This window comes from Perna viridis, chromosome 7 (assembly GCF_037379345.1).
Source record: "Perna viridis isolate PV_CMFRI_1.1 ecotype Kerala chromosome 7, ASM3737934v1, whole genome shotgun sequence".
Classification (NCBI taxonomy): domain Eukaryota; kingdom Metazoa; phylum Mollusca; class Bivalvia; order Mytilida; family Mytilidae; genus Perna; species Perna viridis.
In genome coordinates this window covers 23,391,735-23,414,969 of record NC_142451.1, presented here as the reverse complement: position 1 = coordinate 23,414,969, position 23,235 = coordinate 23,391,735, and the positions used below count along the sequence as shown (strand labels likewise).

General features: G+C 32.7%; 1 protein-coding gene across 1 annotated transcript in view; it reads right to left on the bottom strand.

Moving 5' to 3' along the window:
* The window catches only part of LOC148611874 (contactin-4-like), a 54,644-nt gene extending 32,965 nt beyond the window's left edge, over positions 1–21,679 (bottom strand). The window contains exons 1-17 of the mRNA XM_088592841.1: positions 21,608–21,679; positions 17,036–17,096; positions 12,580–12,837; positions 11,100–11,411; positions 9,695–9,985; positions 9,179–9,320; positions 8,318–8,484; positions 7,283–7,436; positions 6,745–6,863; positions 6,201–6,314; positions 4,927–5,079; positions 4,358–4,473; positions 3,780–3,930; positions 2,991–3,197; positions 1,413–1,481; positions 748–877; positions 316–485 (exon numbers count right to left, since the gene is read on the bottom strand). Coding sequence (XP_088448967.1) covers positions 316–485; positions 748–877; positions 1,413–1,481; positions 2,991–3,197; positions 3,780–3,930; positions 4,358–4,473; positions 4,927–5,079; positions 6,201–6,314; positions 6,745–6,863; positions 7,283–7,436; positions 8,318–8,484; positions 9,179–9,320; positions 9,695–9,985; positions 11,100–11,411; positions 12,580–12,837; positions 17,036–17,096 — 2,614 coding nt within the window. The 5' untranslated portion in view covers positions 21,608–21,679. The remainder of the gene's footprint in view (positions 1–315; positions 486–747; positions 878–1,412; positions 1,482–2,990; positions 3,198–3,779; positions 3,931–4,357; positions 4,474–4,926; positions 5,080–6,200; positions 6,315–6,744; positions 6,864–7,282; positions 7,437–8,317; positions 8,485–9,178; positions 9,321–9,694; positions 9,986–11,099; positions 11,412–12,579; positions 12,838–17,035; positions 17,097–21,607) is intronic.
* Between the last annotated feature and the right edge of the window lie 1,556 nt (positions 21,680–23,235).

Below are 23,235 nucleotides of genomic sequence, written 5' to 3'. Positions count from 1 at the left end.
AGATTGAAATCAATCCTTTACTTTGATGCTTACATGAGATTGATGTAAAATGCTTTACACAAACGTTATGCCCCTTGGCCTACCTCTTTAACTTACTTCAAGTAAATTTCTAGGTTCTATAAGGCCATCTTACAAAACAAATAAGAGAGGGAGGTATTTGTTTTACATCTAAATGCAATTATACAGTGGTAAGAGGGATTAGCTTTTTTCTTTCTTTATTATTTTTTATTTATTTTTTCAATTTAATTGACATGGGAGTGTATGAGAACAAATAAATTATCTAATTAGTCTTTCTAAGTACAATTAGTATCCTACCTGAGTCCATTGTCTTTTCAGACAGTACATTGCTATGGTTACCCTCTCCAGCAGGATTGACAGAAGACATGACAAACATGTAAACAATGCCAGGAGACAATCCATTGACCACTATTTGAGAATCAGTACTGTCAGCTGTTACAGACAATCTCCTGTAGTCTGCTTCTATCCTAACATTATTGAAACAAATAATTGTTTAAATACCCATTCTTTTTTTTCAAAACCTTCATACATGTATGCATTAACTATTTTCATTGTTTTTTAAATCACACAACCTTTTATAAGATTAGTTTTTACAAAGATGGTCCAATTATTTTGGTCTCACTTGCAAATTTTTTGTAAAGGAACTACTCAAAAGACGATCTTCATGATTTTGAAATTACTGTACATAAGAAACGATGTATACTTCTGGACACCTGATATGGTACTTACTCTGTCTTATAGTATACAAGATACATTGATATTATGGTATTTGGCTTCTGTGTGGCAGGTGTCCATGTCAAGGTTACAGATGTAGAGGTCAAGGACAAAGCATCTAATAGCACAGGGGGCAGTGGTGGCTCTACAATACATATTCCTTTTTTAGTCACTAGATTATATGTAGAAATCTCATCTTATATTATAGTAGGTTTATTAACAAAATAACGATCATTTAAGCTAAAAAAGGCAAAGATATTAAAAGTTCGTGAAAACTGTTCTGTGCACAGAAAATATCTGGGAGTTTGGATTAATACCCAGGCCATTTATGAATTAACCTTTGCATAAATCTGTTAATAAAACAATACAATATGAACTGGTAAAAGGAAACTGATTAAAGATTCAAAGGAAAACTACTGGTTTCAAATTAAAGAAACTCTATGTAATCTGTGACAGGATTGCCTCCCTTTATATAAAAACAAACTGTAACAGTTTTAATATTGTACCCTCATAGTCTTCATTAAAAGTAGGACTTGGTTGAAAGCATTTTCAAATCTGAACAAAGACTGATGTTGATCTTAAAGGCACAGCAAGGGTTAATATATCATGAGGGAAAAAAACTAATATTGCAGTAAGGTACACTTGAGCAGTATTATGTGTATAATAGATAAACATCTTACCAATTATGGACACAGTTATAGAAAATTCTGTTGTACCAACCAAATTTGTAGCAACACATTTATATTCTCCTATAAAATAGGTTAAAAATAACATGTACATATTGACATTCATATACTTATATAACAAGAGGAAAACATGAAATATATCAAAATATATAATAAATCATTACCATAAATATATTAAAATATGGTGCAGTGGATCCACAAGAAGTAATGCGAGTCAGATCTCCTTAGAAATCCTTAATCCACATAACTGTATAACTCATAGTATGGATTATTGCTGTATAATTGTTTATTTGTTTGTTGGGGTTTAACGCAGAGCAGCAATATTTCAGCTAGATTCAGGCAATGAACATGAAGTGGATGATAAAATGAACATGAAATGTTGATGAAATGAAAAATGGGATGGGACACAAGGATAATGGGGTTGAGAAATTTTGATTGCCACTGGAAATAGGGAGAGGTGGGTAGGGTCAGGCAATTTACCATACTGTGGCGGAGCCCTATGGTTCCTACTCTGGGAGAATACCACAGTAGGGTTTTTTTAACATGCGAGGAACGTGGCATCTTTCCCAACATTGTGCAACACTATGGTTTGCGGTCAGTTATTTCCATATCATAGCCAGACAACCCAGCAAGTAACAAACCAGGGGTACCCTATTCCACCACCTGGGTCACGCAACCCAGTTGCTCTGTGGGCAGAGCACCCTAGCCCCTGGCTAAGGTTCTGAGCATTATTTAGTCGCCTTTTACGACAAGCTTAGCACTGCTGCAGGCCTATTCTTCTGACACCTGGACCTGCACAGGTCCTTGCTGTATGAAATCTACATATACATCCAATGCCAAACTTAAATGTAAAGTTTCATTAAAAACCATGAAACAGATTTTGGGGGCTTTTACGGCACATTATTCCCCCTGGCACATAAAAAAATGATATATATAAATGAATTAAAAAGTTGTTTTTCCACTGAACTGTTTTGAAAGAGTTGTACTTCAAAAAATTAATAAATAGACCAAAGATAGGAAGACAAAACAAGAGGCTCTCAAGAGCCTGAAACACTCACCTGGTTAAATAGCTTTAAAAAGTTGAATACATGCAAAAACTAAAAATCATTGAACACCTTTAACTAAATTTGCACAGACAACATTTGTCATGATACTGAACATTTTTGTTATTTTAAAACATTAATCTTCATTCTACTTATCTTAGCAGAGTAATAGGCTGACAGTGGGGAAAAAATCATTCAAAAATGCAATCAACAGATTTTTCCCAAATTTGAACCAATCATAGATCTTTATACTCGAAATTTTTCACAATTTACACTAATCATCAATCATTAATCTGCTATTGTTTTGTTAATAACAGGAAAAACTGGAAAATTGTCAAAAAAGGTTGCCAAGTGATGACTAAAGCTCAGATGGCCTTTCAGGCAGTGTGAGCTAAAACAGACTGAGAGGATGATTATTTACTCAATTTTTGTTGAAGCCTATATTATGATAAAACCTAGCTTAAAATTGATATCTTGAATAGAACCATGACTGGCATGACACATTTTTACTGACAATTTTTTTAATTACCTGCATCAGAAGCTTTGGTATATTTTATAATCATTTTTTCAGGAGCAGGTATTACCACTCTACCATCGAGAGAAGGATAATATGGTAGATCTTGAAAGTACCAATTGACAGTTGGTTTGGGTATACCTGCCACACTACAGGTTAGTTCTAGCACATGGTTAACAAACACCACTGGGTCTCCATTAATTGCTGCTATCCTAGGCATCACTGAAAGATATAGAGTAAAACCTGACTTAATGAAACCACTTTTGGTTTTTGATATTGACTGACAGGTGTTCAGTGTACAAAGGTTATAAATACATTTAAATAGGGAGTTTAAAAAGTGTCTGGTTTAGACAGGTTTTCAGATTATTCAGGGTTCAGTTTGGACAGATTTCACTGTAACTAAGTTTATTCATTGTGTTATTTTTGTTTACATTTTTCATACTTTACAGCACTTGAATGTGAGTTCTGAAATCTTAAACTTTAATGGCGGATTTTTACCAAAAATTTCTTAATTAAAAGGATTTTTCTTTCAGATTTCATATCAAATTCCTTTTTGAGTCATTGACCTTCAATTTTCACAACTTATGTCAAATAAATCATAAAATACTGAAAACTATACTCTTCAGCTGCTATTAAATGCTTTTGACAAGGTATGTTTTATTTCTCAGTGAAACATATCTACATAGGATAAGCTTGTGGATTACATGGTAAACAAACTATAACAACAGAAAATGTCCAGCATATACCATTGCTAGTTTGCCACCTGGTAACATAAGTAGTTTCAGATGGCATTGTTTAACTTACCATTAACAGACAATTTCCCTTCTTTAGTTGATGCTCCAAGAATGTTAGATGCCACACAAGTATACAGACCTACATGTCTCCATGTTACTATGGCAACAGACAGCTCATTATCATTGGCTATCATGGTTCCTGGTGGCAGCAAATTGGTCCCCTTGAAAATATATAGATATCTTGCGTAACAAATGTTTAAATACAAAAGCCCTGATAAATAAATTTCTGCATACAAACATTGTAATACAGTATTAAGTAAACAGCTTAGGAACAACTGTCTCAAAAACAATTAATGAACAAGCCAAATCCCATCATGCTGCAGAGGAAATGAATTATATATCTTTAAAAAAAAAATAACCTATTAATTTATCATTATTATCTGTCTCCAAATAGAAGAACAGTGTTTCATGTTCTCACCCAAATTGTCCTAGAGATTCATGGTTATAAGATTCTATAAATATTCTATCCATATCCTTTGAAAAATGTAGGAATGTGAGCATTTACAAACCAAATCTGGAAGAAATTTCCATTTCCAAGAGAGGTAACTCTCACAATATTGGCACCTTTTAAGAACATTTAATACTCACATTGAAAAGCCATGTAATCGAAGGTAGAGGATAGCCTTTGACCTCACACTCCATAGTTACAGAGAGGCCAAGGGTCACAGTTTTATCAAATGGAGATTTGATGAAGTCTGGTTTCACTGAAATGATAAATTCTGAATAATGAACAACATTATTTAGTTAGTTCATTTCTTAAATTTCACTTCTCTGGAAATTCCCATTTCTTTCATCAAACCTATGATCATTAACAGTGCTTAAAGAGAATCATAGGTATCTTCAAGTCTGGACATGGGTATTAACATGCTTTCAACAAGGAAAACCACTCACCAAGTAAACAATACTGTGCCGTTGACCTATAATAATTTATAAGCATATAGAAGGCTATATGCATCATTCTTTATAACAAATTGACGGATGTTGATTTTTGAGTTTTTATGCTACAGAATAGTGGAAAATGCCACTTTATCAACCCTTAAGCAACTTTGCTAGTAAAGGGGAAAATAACTTTCTGTTACCAAGAAAGGTTAGAACACACACAAAATTGGATGTTTTTTCCTATTAATACAATCTATACATAAAAACTAAGTGCTTACTATTTACTGTGACAGTTGCCATGGCAACAACAGATCCAGCAGAATTAAAGGCGTGGCATGTATATATCCCAGAGTCTTCCAGAATAGCTTCTCTTATTTCAAGCTCATCCTGTTTAATTATAATTCGGTCATCAGATACCACATCAGAGCCATCTAGAAAACAAATAAGCTAGAATGGCAATATATCTAAATACAAAAATAATAACATATTAATGGAACATTAATTTATTTGCAGAATGTTTAAGTGTTGAAATATATTCAATACCCCAAAAAACATGCAGTTGCACACGTTGTTCAGCTAGGTAACTCATAAAGAAATTGATATTGAACAGCTCCCCAAAATAGCTAACAATATATGCCCCATCTATGTAATTGCCACATACCAAATTTGAAATCAATCCGTTGAATGCAGAGATTTTTGTGACAAAATCTCTTTCATTCTACATAGTGAAAAAGTCCCACAAAACAGGAGGTTGATAAAAAAAAGCTCTCAAAATCAATCAAAATCTAAGCCCCGTCTACATAATACCATACACTAAATTTGATACATATCCATTGGTCTCACTAACCACTTCTAACGTTTCCATTACTTTACATGTTAAAAAAGTAATTTTCAAAGTCTCACTGTGAATTCCCAGGACAAATGACATCTTAAAGTTGCATACCGTTGCGAAGCTTGGAAAGTAAGGCTTCCAAAATCATTATGCTAATGGTACGATGATAGTAGAAATTCTTCACAAAATTTACTTGAATAAATAATACTGAAAATCCACATTTATACCTGTTCTGCTAACTGACAGCATGGAGGCAAATTACTCACACATGTAAACAATATTCATACACTTTTGTAGTTAATTACATATATGATTTTAAAGTACACATTCTCAGCTTATTTTAATTACTTTTAATCATAATACACACAAATAATTACAATGCATATGTCTAGGTTCAGTGTGTTTTTGGTACTACATAGGGGGTGACCATTTGACCCGGAAGTGGTTAGTGAGACCATTGGTTCTTCTGTTTATAGTTCTTTCATCTTATACTTCTTACTTGAATGTTGTCTTTTCTGTGTACATGAGCTGTTTTCTCCAGAGATTTCCTTAATTTGTACCTTTGGCATTTAAGAAATCACAAATAAAATATATTTATTCAAAAGTCAGGGCTTTTCAAATTATGTTTCTTTTTTTTCAGTCAGTAACAGGTCATGACACTTGACAACACAAAACATTTTGTATTGAATGATACAATTGAGTTAACAAGTAGTATTTTACCTTTCATCCACTGTATAGAGGGACTGGGGTCACCGTTAACAAAACAGGGTAGAACAAGGTCTTGTTTAGCTGTAACTGTAACAGACTCTTTGAAGTTTACTAACACAGGCGGTACTGGAAAATGAGAAATTACTGACCACATAAATATATGTCAGTTAAGGAGGTATACCTAGGGTAAGGGACATAACTCTTGAAATCAGTGACATGTCTGTATTATATACAATTTCACTAAAGCCTTTCAAGAATGAAATCAATCCAAGTTATTTTGATGCTTACACAAGATTATTATAAAGAGCCTGAATACAAATATTCCAATAATTTGTAAGAGTTGTGTCCCTTACCTTAGGTCTTCCACCTTAAATTATTGATTCATATTACAAGACAGCACATTGAAACAGCCTATGATGTGGATACAAACATATCAAATAACCTTAAATGAAGTGGGACACTGAAGTAAATGAAATCATTTTATTTTTCTAAATCTTTAAGTAATGCTGTCGACTAGGTACAGGACCCTAAAATAAATGATGGCTGTTGTATTTACCTAAAACCTTCAGGAATGCTGTAGCCTCTGCCACACCATACACATTTTCTGCTCTACATGTATACACCCCTTCATGTACCTTGTTGACTTTTGCCATGTGTAATTCCTGATTTTTGTTCCTAAAATTGCAAAAAGAATAATTCTGGTGTGAATGATATTATGATACAGCAATATCCGTAACTTTATTATTGAATGTCTTTGTTTTCTTTTCATATGTCTCCTCTACTGTGTAAAGAAAGTATTTCACAAATGTCAGTTTCCATTCTATCTGTTCATATTCTGATGTGATACTTTTCTGTCTGAATAACTACTCAAAATGTCTCCTTCCTTAATCATTGATTTCCACATTTTATTTTTAAGACCTGAAGATTATGCCATAGGTTAAAATTTATATTTATTTCTTAATAATCCATGTCTTTTTCATACAATTATTCAATCTATATTTTTCTCCATATTTTAAATAATTAACATTTAAAATGCAAGATTACACAAATATCAACTAAGACTAAAAGTAAATCTGACAGACAGGATTTCATACCTTAAAATCATAGTATTATCCAACTGGACCCCATTACCATCCAGTAGCCAGGTAATTCTGGGGAAGGGATCACCACTTACAGTACACTTCATCTGGGTACCTTCTCCCTTTATTACTGATGTTGACTGGGGAGGATCTATAAACGCTGGACCTCCTGGTTAAAATCAAATCAGCTTTAGTTTGACATGAAAATAAACCTAGAGGTTTCAAGGAACTTGAGCCACATACATGGATATTGTGTAGTTTCATGGGGGTACCAGTTTTAGACATTTTCATTTTATTGGTTTAAGTAGCTGTCTTTGTAAGAATCATGCAAAATCTGAAAAATGTGATACACACAAAAAAAAAGGCTAAATATTTTTCATTTTGTAATTCAGTTGTTTTATGGGTCTATACTATGAAATGTGTAATTATTCATTCAAATCTGCCTGCTGTCAACATTGAAAATCCAATAGATTCTACTGTATTCAAGTGTCATTTACAGAATTATCTCCCTTAATTTTGAAATCTACAGCGCATTCTATATAATTTTTATCTTCTAAGAGCACGGATTATATGAAAAACTGAATGTAAGTTTCTGTTTACTATGGCAATTCAAACAAATATCAAAAATAAAAATATGTAGGCTTTTTACCCATGAATCACATTTTGCATGATTCTTACCTGGAGTGCTACTTAAACATCATAACTTTAATCTAATGAAACAATTATTGACAATCTATTAATCAAAATTAGAATTATGCTTCACTTCATACAAGATCTAACATTCACCCATTACAACTTTACTTCAACAGACATCCCTGCTATCTGATACATCTTAGTGTTATTGAAGGTTATGTGACACATGATACATAAGGAAAGTACTATCAAGCATTTCTGTCAATTCTAGCCTTCCATGAAGGTTACACAATCAAAGATATCATTTTAATCAGTTTGATTTATTTATATGATTTATATAGTTATGATAAGTCAAAGAATGTTAAAATCAAATTGTTTCATAAAAACACAAAACTGATGATGAAAATTTACATTTACCTCCAATTTGTAAATCTGCATATTTGGATGTCCTTGTTTTAGGTAGAGCAAAATCGTTAGTGGCAACACAGAAATATCGACCTTCATCTTGTTTCTGGATGTTGGTAAAGAATAGGTCCCATATACCTGCATTAAGGTCCACAATATTAACAGCATACTCTCCAGTCCTGAAATACACAAACAAAACATCCATACAGAATTAATCATTTAATCTATGCCTATATATAGAATCTGACACCAGTGTTTTCAATTTTTAAATTAAAAAGAAATGTTAGAAGCACCTAATTCACTAAGTCCATAGACAATCTGGCTTTATCAGATTCATTGTTTTTGAAAGACTTGTCTGCTATGTATGATATCACTTTCAGCTGTTTTAAATGTTTGTTGGATTACTGTATTTAAAAAATATTGCATCTTTTTAAATTTGCAATTTTGTATTGTAAGCCTAAATAGCAATGTTAATTATTACTACTTTGAGAATAATATGGCATCCAAAATAGTGAAAATTCCATTATGCAAGATATAATTGTTGGAAAACATTTTAGACAATAATAAAATACTGAAATGATCTCTGAATTTACAGTAAATTGTAAAAGCTTCCTTCCTTTTTGTAGAACACCAATTAGATAATACGTTTTTATCATATTACACAACATTTTTACCAAAATGTGTTCCCTAAAGGCTGTTTACGAAGGATGGAAACCTGCCATTTACTGTCAATTTTCCCTAAATTTTTACATGATGTCCTTCCAAATTTACCTCTAATGTGCTAGAGTGCCCCTTAATTGTCTGGATTACCCTGCAATTTTCAAAAGCTACATGGAACACTACAAAATAAATGTAGTACTTTATAGATCATACCTATATTTAAATGGTTGGTTGTTTTTATACCATGTGACATTAGCAGGAGGATAGCTGATTGGTGGTGAACAGTGGAGTATGACTGGTTGCCCTGCTGTGGCATAGGAAGAGTCTGGTTCTTCTTTAAACAATAGGTCAATATCTGTTCAAAATTAACACAGAGGAAATGTTGTCAAAACATGAGTTATAATGTACTTTAATAAAAATAAAAACTTAGCAAAATACATAGTACATTGTACCAGCATAAAGGAAAAAGAATATGGAATCAAAGTAGATAGGTCTGGCATGCATCACTTCAACAAGAAAGTATGAGAAGCATGTGATGTTATCACCATGTATGGCACACCCCCAAAACTTACCAACATCCATATAAAAAAGGAGGGTAAGAGGAAATTCAGACTTATCAACCCAACACTGAGACTTCATTATGTACAAGATTTGTCAAATTATATTTTAAACCATTGTGAATGTTATTTGTGAATTATCTTCATTGCTTTACTGTTAATATATACTTACAAGAAACCTGAACATATATTTCAGCCACTCTAACCAAGCCAAGATAATTCTTCCCCTCACAGTAATAGTAACCCTGATCAATGGTTGTCAAGGAAACAAAACTCAGACTTCCATTGGACAACACACTTATCCTACTGTCAGAGACAATTCTGTTCTGTAGCTTATACCATGTGATTACTGGCCTTGGGAATCCCCCTATGGCACAATTCAAGGTCAGAGGAAATCCTTGAGGGGACATAACTGTAGAGTTCTGGGTAATATCAGGATCTATATAAGGAGCTGCTTCCACTGCTGGAAAGTAAATAAACAAAGCACATGTATGACCATTATGACACATTCAGATATGCTGAGTCCTGAAACTTTTAACAATTAAACTGTGTTTGATTGAAAGACAACACAATTCGTTTAGTTTTTATGTAGACATAACTAAATGAAATAATTAATTTTGTATTAAACTGGATTACAAATGACAAATTATGATGTAAGCCAGCAATGTTTGCTTTCAAAGATAATTTTTGGTCAACATAAACTTTTAACTTGTTATCCAGAGTAGCCCTGCATTGGGTTTATATTCACAGAACAAGGTTATGGATTTACGAAAATAAGGGAAAAAATTATTTATAAAACTTACTCCTACTAAGGATTTAGTCATGCAGTCATGACTAAGGGGGGTTAATAAGTTTCCTTGACTTCTGTTAACCCCGTGCAGGTCCGGGTGTCAAAATAATAGACCTGCAGCAGCGCTAAGCTTGTCGTAAAAGGCGACTAAATAGTGCTCAGAACCCTAGCCGGGGGCTAAAGCGCTCTGCCCACAGAGCAACTGGGATGTGTGCCCCAGGTGGTGGAATGGGGTACCCCTGGCGTGTAACATGCTGGGGTCGTCAGGCTATAATACGGAAAACCTGACCGCAAACCATAGTGGTGCACCGTGTTGGGAAAGATGCCACGTTCCTTGCACGTTAAAGAACCCTGCTGTGGTATTCGATAGGAGAAGGAACCTTTGCACTCCGCCACAGGAGGCTAAATTGCCCGACCTTACCCATCCCCCCTTTTTCCAGTGGCAATCAAAATTTGTCGACCCTATTATCCTTGTGTCCCATCCTTTTTTTTTTCATTTCATGTTCATTTTATCATCCTTTTCATGTTCATCGTCTTAATATAGCTGAAATATTGCTGCTCGGACGTTAAACCCCAACAAACAAACAAACAAACTTGACTTCTGTTATCCTACTGACCCTACCTCTTAGCCATGATGGCATGACTAACCACCTTTGGTTAAGGGTTAGTTTTACAAATTTATATTCATATAATTTTCTTAATTCCAAATTCAAAAAATACCTTGTTACATGGACTACCTTCAATTTAAAACACACTACAGTTTTCTACAACCATTACCAGAACTCACCATTAACAGTAACTTGGACAGATAAACTCCTGACTGTAATCCCCAACACAGAGTTGATGGAAACACAGGCATAGAGTCCAGTCTCTCCTGGTTTAGAATCTAGGACTAGCTTCATGTAATACTGGCCAACCATGTCAGAGGCATGTGTTCCATAACTAGCTTTGTACTGGTTCCCTGATGTGACTGGAATTCCATCTTTCTCCCAATGTACTTCAGACGGTGGAGCACTATCCCCAGTTACACAGTCTAATGACGCTACTTCACCCTCTGTCACAGTCAATGAAGATGGGTTGGAAAGAAAAGGTCTTATGTCTGTAAACAAAACAGAAAATATATGTATAGAACATAAGCAGTCTTAAAATTTTATACCAGTAATAGTGGTTATCGTTGTGGTTAAAAATTGGCAATGAAAGTCTCTTAGATCTTCATCAAGTGATTTTCATACGACTCAAAAACTATACAAAATTTTCACAGGAAGGCTTAACAGGATACTTTGAAAAAGAAACTATAGAGTCAAAATTAAATAAGAATTTTTAATTTATCATTCCTGTAACACTTAAGGTGATGAGTTGGCAAAAATTATTAGTAAGGTTTTGCTGAGTAGGAAGATGTATGAAGTGACAAATTCATAAAATCTCTGTGATTAAATGAAATTGTGTGGATTTAATTTATCTTCAAATACTAAAAACAGCTTTGTCACTTTAGAGCTTAAAGATTGGCAAATGAAAAGAGAAAGAAAGCAATAAGACCACTACATTTCTGTCAGGCCAAAATAAATAATATGGTGTTCCCTGCTACCTTACCTATCCTATTTTTTGTGCCTACCTTAAACATTTTATGGCCATTTTAGCTAAAGCACTGGTTAAGTATAGATTGTTTCCCCAATAACTCAATGTAAAATGTTTTTATAAAATGTAAAGCAGTAAGACCACTACATTTCTGTCAGGGCAAAAAAATATGTCTGTTTCCTGCTACCTGGGAAACAATCTATATTTTACCAGTGCCATAAATTGCCATAAAATGCTTTATAGTACAGGTATGTACAAAAAATAGGGTAGGTATACCCTATTTTTTGTACCAACCTAAATTTTATGTCAATTTATGGCACTGGTAAAGTATATACTGTTTCCCTAATAACTCAGTGTAAAATGCTTTATAAAAATAAAATAATTTCCCTACATACCTACCTTGTTTTTTTTTCTTGCTGAAAGCAAAAACCAAAACTTTTTTTCAGGTTTGCCTCAACCAAAAATACTTTGGGGGTTAAATAATTTCAATATAACTTTTGAAAATTCTTTTCTCTGTACATAACAGAAATGTACCTATAAATGCTTGAAAAGGAAGATAACTAAGAAATTTTTATGTGGTGATTACTTTATTGAATGGACATAGTGTGACTTCTCTGAACTCCCATACTCACTATGTAGAGTGGAGAAATAAAAAATCATGCAGACAAAAGTGTAATTTTATAATTCCTTACAAGCTTGTATAAGAATTGCTGATGCAGATATTGTGGTATTATTATTTCCTGTCACATGACATGTGTAGTTTCCAAGTGTATTTTGGTCGACATTCACAATCAACAAGGAATGGTTGGCAAAAATTGAAGATGTCAACTGGTTTCCATCATGGTACCAAGAGTAGACAAGGGTACCAGAGCCATCAGTCACAGCGTTACAGTCCAATATCACATTATGTCCAAATACTACTGTCTGGCTTTCTGGTTTGATAGTGAAGTCTGAAAAAAGCGAAAATGAAGTCAATTTAAGATATTGTTCCCTTGCCCTACCATTTTAACCCTAAGAAAAGAAAAAATATTCCTGTGAAAAAAAACTGTTTGAATTTTTTTGTGCCAAATGAAATTTTATTTCTCAGTGTGAAACAATGTGTTAAAAAAATTATGCATACACACCATCATAGTACATTTATGCAGAATCATACAACTCAGAACTGGCATTTTATTACCATAAATCAGTGTGGGAAACCATTTTTTCCCAACTTGCCATTCTGGCTAGTGGAATATTGATCTTGCTAGCCAAATCAAAATTCAACTAGCCTAATTTTTAGGGTTTTTTTGTCTGTACTATCATCTGTTTTCTCTTGGATTTGACTATCTTCTGCCTTTCTATTTCTTTCTTCAACTATCTTTTCATTTGTTTCTAAATTTATCAAAAACTTTTCCATTTTCAAACATTTCCTCCCATTGAAGTTTTTTAAGTATTTAATGTACTCCATTTCTGAACTCATATTTTAAAAATAAAATGATATTTCAACAGATTCATCATTATGAAACAAGAAAGTGTTTATCATTTGCTTCTTGTTCATTTTTATTTTTACAATAAACAACTAATTTGCAAGGTAACATTTCATAAATTACCAAGATAATTTCTTTCATTTGACTAATAATACGAGATTGGGACCGTCACGTAGGTTTTGGCACATCCCATTTACCGGAAATTAAAATGGCAGATCGTAAACAATGCTTTACCATTCAATAAAATTGTGCAAAATTCACTTGACATACTCAAGCTAAACTTCTTAAAATGTAGGGAACATATTTTTAATGTATGATGATAAGGGATGTTTAACAAAATAACCTGTTGACTGGTTAACTTTCTTTGGAACTTGCCAACCATTGACGGTTGCCAAATTGACAAGTGTAAGCTAATGAGAACTTGCCAAATTACAATTCTACCCGTATTTGCCGAGCTGGCGAGCGGTGGTTTTCCACACTGTAAATACGACTTTTTGAAACTAACTACATGCACTTTGTTTAGAAAGTTTTTTTCCTAATATAATTTTGTACAGTAATTAACACACTGACAAATTTCTAGTACTCAATTTTTAAAAGTTCTTGGTTTAGTACAGAATACATGCACTTCACAGTGTAGTAGAGTTATAAATATCAATATTGATATTCTGATAAAAAATGCAATTACAATCAAACTTTGGCATACTCAAATTAATATAGACTGACAATACACACTTCAAAAAGTTTTAAGGAGGTACCCTAGGCTAAGGGACACAACTCTTACAAATCATTGGAACTTTTCGTTTCAGCATTTTACATCAATCTTATGTAAGCATCAAAGTAACTTGGAAGGATTTCATTCTGTTTCTAATGAAAGCTTTATATGCTTTGGTGAAATTGGATATACATTTGATGCAAACATATCACTGATTTCAAGAGTTCTGTCCCTCACCCTTGGTCTACCTCCTTAAAACTACCTGCTCTTCTGCAAAAGTACTAGTAGCAGAGGGCTACTAGAACTCAAATACCAAACTCCACTCCCATAAACAAATAAAAACTAGAACTCACTGAACTCCCACCAGCAACATTTAAAACTGATAAGCAGAGTAGGCTACATTTGGAAGATCACCTTGTTTCATGCATGTCTACAAATAACACTAGTACTTCTCAAAATGATAACTCAAAATCCTTTTGTGGGTAAAGAGGAGTTGTGTACATACTAAACCATGGTGTTGAATTATCTCCTTTTAAAAGCATAATAGGATATATGAAAGGATAGATAAATAGGCAGGTAGTAGGAGAAGATGATCCCTAAATATACTTAAAAAAAACCTTTGCTTGCAGCAGTATGATCAACATATATGCTACATTGCATACCTTTTCTTCTGACTGAAATCTAAAGGGAAGTCAAGGACATTTTAAAAAAATCTCAGTAAGTAAGACATTAAAACAATTACTATTTTTACACAAACAATACACCAGAAAACAGAATTTGATATTTATTCGGCTTAGATAGCCATTTAACAACAAAATATTAATTTATCTCCCCTTAAAACATGAAAGTATTCTACATGGTACATTGTTCATACGAAATACTCATATATCAAACTATTTGTTAATACTAAATATTCATAAAATGATCTAAATTCTGATTAGATGAAAGTTCTATGTGACTTTTGCCTATTTGATGGGTCAACTGCCAATTTAAAGCACAAATGAATATTTTAGGTGATCCCATTAAAATTCAAATGTTAACATCAAATGTTACTATTTATAGACACCATAGGTGAATGTTAAGTTGTTATTCAGTCTCACAATTTTGAATCATGTGAATATAAATATAAGAGATGTGATATGATTGCCAGTGAGACAGTCATCCACCAAAAGCCAAACAACGAACAATTAAACTTCTACAGATCACCGCACTGTCTTCTATGATGAACAAAACCCATACCATAAAGCAAGCTGTAAAAGACCCCAAAATAAATGAAGTAAAACTATGCATAAAAGATTAAAATCAACCTAATCTAGAGAAAAAAACATATAATGAATAACAATGAACATAAAAAACAATGAAAACCACTGGACTACAGGTTCCTGGCTTGGGACAGACACATTAAGTATGTGGCTGGGTTAAACATGTTTGTGAGTGCTCAACCTTCCCCATGACCTGGGACAGATGTGGGAAAATACAACAATAAAACAAACTATCAAACTATAAAAATCTGTTGAATTCTGATCGAACTCTTGAGATCGATACAGAATACACTTTAACAAATAGGACAAAAGACAACAAGCTGTATCTAACTTGAAAGAGTACTTGATTTTTCTGTAAGCTAGTTCACAATCAAAAAGCAACTTATAAGCACACCTTGTTTATTCAAACAAAAATATCAATAAAAACAAGTCCAACAGGATTTTGTGAAAATATATCATAAAATGTCTAAGTAAAACAAGGTCTCCGTGCAAATGCCAAGATAAAAAGCAATGATGTTCACATGCACAGTAACATAATAATGTAATGAGGGATTTGTTAATCTTGAACTTTCTAAAAGAAATATCAAAGACCACCAGCATACTAGAAAATATGGAATAGAATACCTTAGTAAAGAATTGATCATACAGTTGTCTGTATGTTAACCACCAGGAACTACATGGAAAAAATATTAAATGTAACAAATTAATCACCACCCTTCTTGAAGTGTAATCCAGTGGGTTCTCTCCCCTGGATAAGTTTGGGACAGTCTTAGGGAATCTTTGGTAGACAAACATTTGGATGACACACCAACAAGGGTGGTAACCATAAATTATTGCATTGACATAGCAACAAAACAACTTATCATAGATATTCTATGACTTTAGTAGCTATGAAATTACAAAATATTGATTTATCTCCCCTAGTAAACTGAAAATATATGACCATGCTACAGGGTGCAATTTTGAACCAATTATTACGTCAACATTGCAACAGAACCAAGGCCAATTTTAAGGACACTGAGTCAATAACACAGAGACTAAGGAATCAAAGTCTTATGTAATATATGTACGTGCATAAGTCAATCAATCTCAAGTGTTGACAAGCGTTTCAAGAGGTATCGCTAAGATTTGATGTCAACCCATACATGTACCTGTCAAATTACATGCATCACAGAATTATTAATTTCTTTCATAAAGTTGTTTTCAATTTAGGCTAAGGTTTTTATAAAAGTGAATGTTTGTTCAAATGTATCCAAAATTTATAGGTCATGAAAAAAAAATATTCTGAAACAAGCCAATCTACATGCATTTGGTGCAAAAACAAATACAAATATTAAACCTATCTGAATTGGTAAATAGCTGTTATATGGTAACAAAAGGTCTTCTGCCTAGACTTCTTATCCTAACCACATAAACAATGATGTGTTGCATTATATCAAGATAGCAACAAATTGAATTCTAACACTGTCTTTAGAAAATAGCCCTGGTAAATCTCATGTGATATTTAGTTTTTTTTTTTTTTTTAATATAAATATATTTAGGCTATAGTGTGATGCCCACTTTGTTGAAGTGGTATATTTGGCTGTTTTTTTTTCAGTTTTGTCTGTTTTTTTTTTGGTCTTTTTCTCTTTTCCACATTCTGTGATCCGCTGCATCTCAAAAGAGTACAGCAACAAAATTACCCATCCAACTTAAACTATGGACCTACCTATTCTTCCTAACACAATACCAAGTATAGCACAGAAAACAATGCAGTCTGTGGACTTCATCTGAAAGTAAGATTTCATAATTATAATTTTATCTTGAGACAGTCAGTTTTGTACACTTTTGTTAACTTTTAGGAGGGTTACAGTACAATGAGAGACAAGATCAAACATATCAGTGTTCTAGGAATTTTCAAACTTTTAGGTTTCCACAAGAAAACTCTAAATGAAGATTAACTTTCTCACACCTGAAGTTTGCTTTAAAACTTAAATCCTTTAAAACAGTTCAAGCTTTCTACTTGCCAAAGGGAAAGTAAGGAATAATATTTAACTTTCCCACACCAAAACTGCACTTGCCCTGGGTGATGGGAAAGTGGAATCCTAGAACACAGTGTTGACAGCTCAACATTTTGCTTTTGTAATCTTACTACTGATCACTTGGGGTTGATACCTCATTGATAATGTACCTATATTTTTTTTGCTTCAATGCATACAACATGCCACTACATATATCTCCCTATGACCCTAAAGACATGAAATGCCATCACACTAAAGTTTTATAAACTTGTGCCTCTACACAAATCATTCTATACTAAGATATTCATGAATTGTCTCCATATTCAAGTTTTATTAACTAATGCAACTACATAACACTAAACATACTTGAATTTTAATATTACCTTCTTCAAAGCTCTTTAGACCACACCCATGGTAAAATTTTGATAAACATATGACCAAAGTCATGGATGTAGAACAGTCATACTTTCACTGCCATAAAAAAGTTTTACCCAAATTTACCATGTCACAACAGAATTTTGCTCCAAGATGGTCACTATTTCATGCAACACATTGGCTGCGTCTTTTCAAAAATATTATGAATCTAGCTCTATTAGAATCATAATAAATCTGGGAAACTCCATTTTGTAATTGTTTCACCACAGGGTGGCAATTCATGTCATAACTTTACCCCTCGCCATCGCTCAGGGAAAAACAATGCAACATTAAAGGCCAACCTGTGGTAAAATAATGATAACATTGAGTTTCCGTTAGTTTTATTAACTTATGCCACTAGTACAAACGCCATCCTTTGATCAAAAAGACATGAAATGTCATCACACTCAAATTTTATAATTTAATGCCATTACATACATCATACCAATCAGAAGTGTAATGTCATCACACTCAAATTGTATAATTTAATGCCATTACATACGTCATACCAATCAGAAGTGTAATGTCATTACACTCAAATTTTATAATTTAATGCCATTACATACGTCACACCAATCAGAAGTGTAATGTCATCACACTCAAATTTTATAATTTAATGCCATTACATACATCATACCAATCAGAAGTGTAATGTCATCACACTCAAGTTTGATTAACTTATGCCACTGCAAACATCACCCAATGACCAAAAAGACATGAAAAGTCACTTAAATTTTAATAACTAATGCCACTACCAACATCATCCTATGGCCAAAAGGATGTGTAATGTCGTCATAGTAAAGTTCTATTAACTTATATCATTACAAACATAATTCTATGACCAAAAAGACATGAAGTGTCATCACACTCAAGTTATATTAACTTATGCCATTACAAACAACAACCTATGACCAAACAGAAGTGTAATGTCATCATAGTAAAGTTTTATGAACTTTTTAACACACCATCCTTAATCCAGTTCTTTAGAAACTCCAAATCCATATACATACAGTAATAGGATATGTAAGAAGATAAATATCTTCAGTCCTTATACCACTGCCTTTATTAAATCCTCACCATCAGGATATGTACTAACATCTAGTAACTTAGCAGTCATTTCTTTACTTTATGATAAATAATGTAAGGCCTAAAATGAAACTTTTACTTATTTAATACTTAAACACCTATTCAAATATCTGGATAAATTACATTATAATGAACAATGATATCTTTCAAGTATGGCCAAATGAAGGAATCAATTTCTGATTATTGACAACCAAAGTTTAGAAAATAAAACTTTTGGAAAAACTATCTTTGATACTTGGTACAAAGTTTAACCACCTAAGTAGGTTATATATATGCAGATTTCTACTCCAAACTGTTCATCAAAATCAAAACTTTTAAAAGACCCTTAAATCCAGACTTAGAATCTTCCAAGTTTCATTAACCTAGGGCCTAAACCTTTAAAGTCTTCATTAACAGTTTATTATAGACTTTTAATCTTTCTTGCATGGACCAGTGATTTGCAACTTGGAAAAGTCCAGGGAATTCAACTCAAATAAATTTGAACCACCAAAAATTTTTTAAGAAAACTGTCAGAGCATAGACCTTACCCAAGGCATAGAATTTGCCCTCAAATTAATTCCAACATACTAAGTCATAAATCAAGCCAATTAGTTCAATCATAATTACCAATATCAATACGGAAAGACCATCTGTTGCAACAATTAGAGATCTTTTTTTAATTATCTTAATTTATTTGCTTGAAGTTGAAACAAAAATTGGATTAAAATTTCCATAAAACAAGATATTATTTGAATTAGGAATTAAGAAAATGAAAAAAAAATGTGTTTAACTAACCCATGCTATGGGGGTTAGCCATGCAGTCATGGCTAAAGGTAAGCTTAGTTGGATAAAAATAGGCAGGGAAAATTTACTAACCCCCTTAGTCATGACGGCATGACTAACCCCTTTAGTAGGGGTAAGTTTTGTAAACAAATGCTCCCAGGAGCCTGAATCGCTCACCTGGTTAAATTTTGTCTTTCAAAGGTAATAAATTTAACAAGAAGTTTTCTAACAATTTTGACTCAAGAAGACTTTACTCAGACTTAATATAAGGATCATTACATGACTTAACAGATCAAAATGAAAATTTGACCACAAATACATATCATATTACTGAACACTTTTACCCTTGTCAGAATTTGGCTAAACTTTGGAAATATATGCAAAAATCTATTGTCAGACCCTTATGTTCTATTTTTATATTTCTAACACAATTTTGTGCAAGATACCCCAAGGAACATTCATTCCAAGTTTGGTTCCAATTGGTCAAGTAGTGTCAGAGAAGAAGATTTTTTCAAAGAAATAACATTTAAAATAGCAAAAAAATGTTGAAACAGGGCAATAACGCCTAAAGGGCTTAACAGATTAAAATTTCATCACAGATAGATCTCATCATGCTGCACACTTACACTGTCAGAACTTGGTTAAACCTAATGTTTTGGAGATATATACGAAAAAACTTCCGTCTGACACCTATGTTCTATTTTCAGTTAAGGAGGCCATGTTATCTGACGGATCAAAAGTATAAACACAACTTTTGTGCAAGATACCTTAAGGAACAACTGTGCAAAGTTTCAGATGGCAATAGCTCATGTGGCTTTCGGCCAGTTGATCTAATTTTTTCAAATATTTTTTTTAAATCCAAAATAATTATAAATTCAAATAAAACCTTGTCAAAATGCCATGCCCTTTTTATCGGATCAGTATGTGAGGATTAAAATCCTTATTAAAAGGTGTTTATGCTTTAAAATGGTGGAAAAGCATTGCCTTCATAAAGGTTATTTCAATCTGGTAACAGAGCCAACTACATAGAACAATGACATTGAAGAATTTTAGACATAAAATGTTTGTTCTATGAGCATATAAATCAACACTTAAAAAGTGACGTCAGGGGAAAATTCTCCAGATACAAATTTATTCAACAGCTACAAGTTGTTGGCATTTTGAATACATTTCAAGATCTTGCATTAACTAAAATTTACCCTTGTATTAAGAAAAATATAAAAAAAAAAACCTAAAAAAACAAAACGAAACAAAACATGCATTTTTTTTTAATAAAATTCACAGGTAGAAATATTTATTACAACTAACGAGAATTTATCATTTAATATGACTACCATTGTAACTTGAAATCTTATCAATAAATGATGTACAGCTCTAAGAATGTGAACCCATATTTCAGAGCTTAGTAGGGTATCTATTGATAAGATTTCAAGCTTTTGCGTTAAACTCATTTAAAAGCAGGTCATTCCAAGCATTTGTTGATGACCATTTGAATTTGATTGGGAGGCTTATAAGAAAATTAAAATAAATATGTTAACTCAAGACTTGGGAGGCTTATAAGAAAATTAAAATAAATATGTTAACTCAAGACCTTCATGAAAAAAAAATATTTTGACCCTTCTACTTCAGTCTGATCCAATATCACCGTCAGTGCTTTTACTTATATGAATATAATTTGATTCATTGTACATGAAAAATAAATATATCAACCATTAATAAGGCAAAAAAAAAGTAGTTTGATCCCAAGAAATCTTCCGAAACCCTCCCCTCAATATCAAATGGTCCACTGCTCCCTAACTTTTACATAAAAACTGTTCAAATATCAAAATATCAATCCTCATGCTGAACATTATTTAATTCTTTACCTGTTAAGTTGTACTCCTGCTTGAACTGAATGCACACTATGCACATGTATGGTCTATCCCCTAATAGCACAAATTTCCACTAATTATTGGGATATATTCTGGCCCGAAAAATAACAATTATGGCTAAATAATTAATGGTTTATAATCAATTACCTGGTAAATAATGACATTGTTATTTCGTTTAACTCTCTAACAAGGTGTATTGTTGTAAGATTCTTAAGAAAGAATAAAATATTCATGAAAATTAGCAGGCTCCATGCAATCAATACTAAATGTAAATAAAGGGGAATAACTCAACATGAAACCGCGGGAAAATGTTCGCGCGAAATTTAAAGCGACACCCGACGTAAAAAAATATTTTTTAATAGTTCGAACACGCCCTCCAAAATTTGAGAAAACTATTATACTTTTGTGCGTGAAATCTTCGCTAGGTCAGCATTTAATTCTAACAACACCGAATATCCTGGATCAGTCCCTGCTTTTTGTGCTACTGGAAAAAATATCAATTAGATTTTACAGGTTTTGTTTTTTTCGTTTTTTTTGTTTTTTTTTTATTTGGGTAGGGGTCATGCAGTTTTTTTTTTTTTTTGCAAATTTTGAATTCATCATTCGTTTGATTACTATACGTGTTGTGCTTAAATTTCAAAAACTCATTTCATGATGGAATGCATGATGACATTCCTGTGCAAAAATATATATATGTAGTGGAGTGTTGATGTTTCTGTCAACCGTATTTTCCTACATCTCCGATCGCTGCCCGGAGACCCTCATTTTGTTAGAAAATTTTGTTCATTCCGTGCAAAATTTTGACAAAATCAGCAAATTATAGCTTTGAACACCCTATTATTCTGGAATTTCCCAGGATCTCTTTAGTTCCACTTTACATTTGTCTCCCTAACAATCTCCTCATCTTTATTTTTTGTAAAATTTGCTCTGCATGGTTCTCAGGGTATTTATCCCTGAAGGTATCCGGGTTAAACAAAGAAGTACAACATAAAAACTTGATTATATTAAAAAAAAAGTCAGATTGTCACAGTATTGTGAGAAAGATGAGCCAAAGTTAATTCAAATGCTTTCAATATGTCCCCTTCAAATATTTGGACACTTTTGTCATCAAGAAGAATGCTCCTCCGGCTTTCATTCAGTTGGTTACTTCTGCTCCAGACCAGTGGTTGATTCATAGAAACAGACCAAGTTACAAAATATATGCGTTGCAAGCTTAGATTGTATGACGAGATGGTTGTACTTATATAATGATATATAAGTATATTTTGCAGATCCAGCTATGTAGTGTTGTTTGTATGATTTCTTGTGGAGTTAAGGAATACAATACATAGACGGTAAATCACAACTATCGTCTTTGGTAGAGAGACCAAAAGAGGGTATCACAGATTTAAAATTTAAAGGTAAGACACTATATATTTGTATTTGAATATACAAAAGCTTATTTGAAGTACGGTATTTGAAAAAAAAAATCCCCTTTTTATGAAAAACTCATTATTGTCAGATTGAAACTAAAAAATACGCGCCTGAAATGAGAAGACATGTTGTATACATCAATAATTAAAACAATAGTACCCAACATGTCTATTGTACAGTTGTATAGTTCTAAGATGTATTATTTGGGCTCATTTTGAAGCGAAGACACTATATTAATGTACCATATCACACAAAAGCTTGATTAAACTACGGTATTCTGAAAAAAAGGGAAATAACGGGTGACATGGAAGAAATTCTGAAATTCTGAAAATTCCCATTTTTACGATTTTATAGTAATTGTT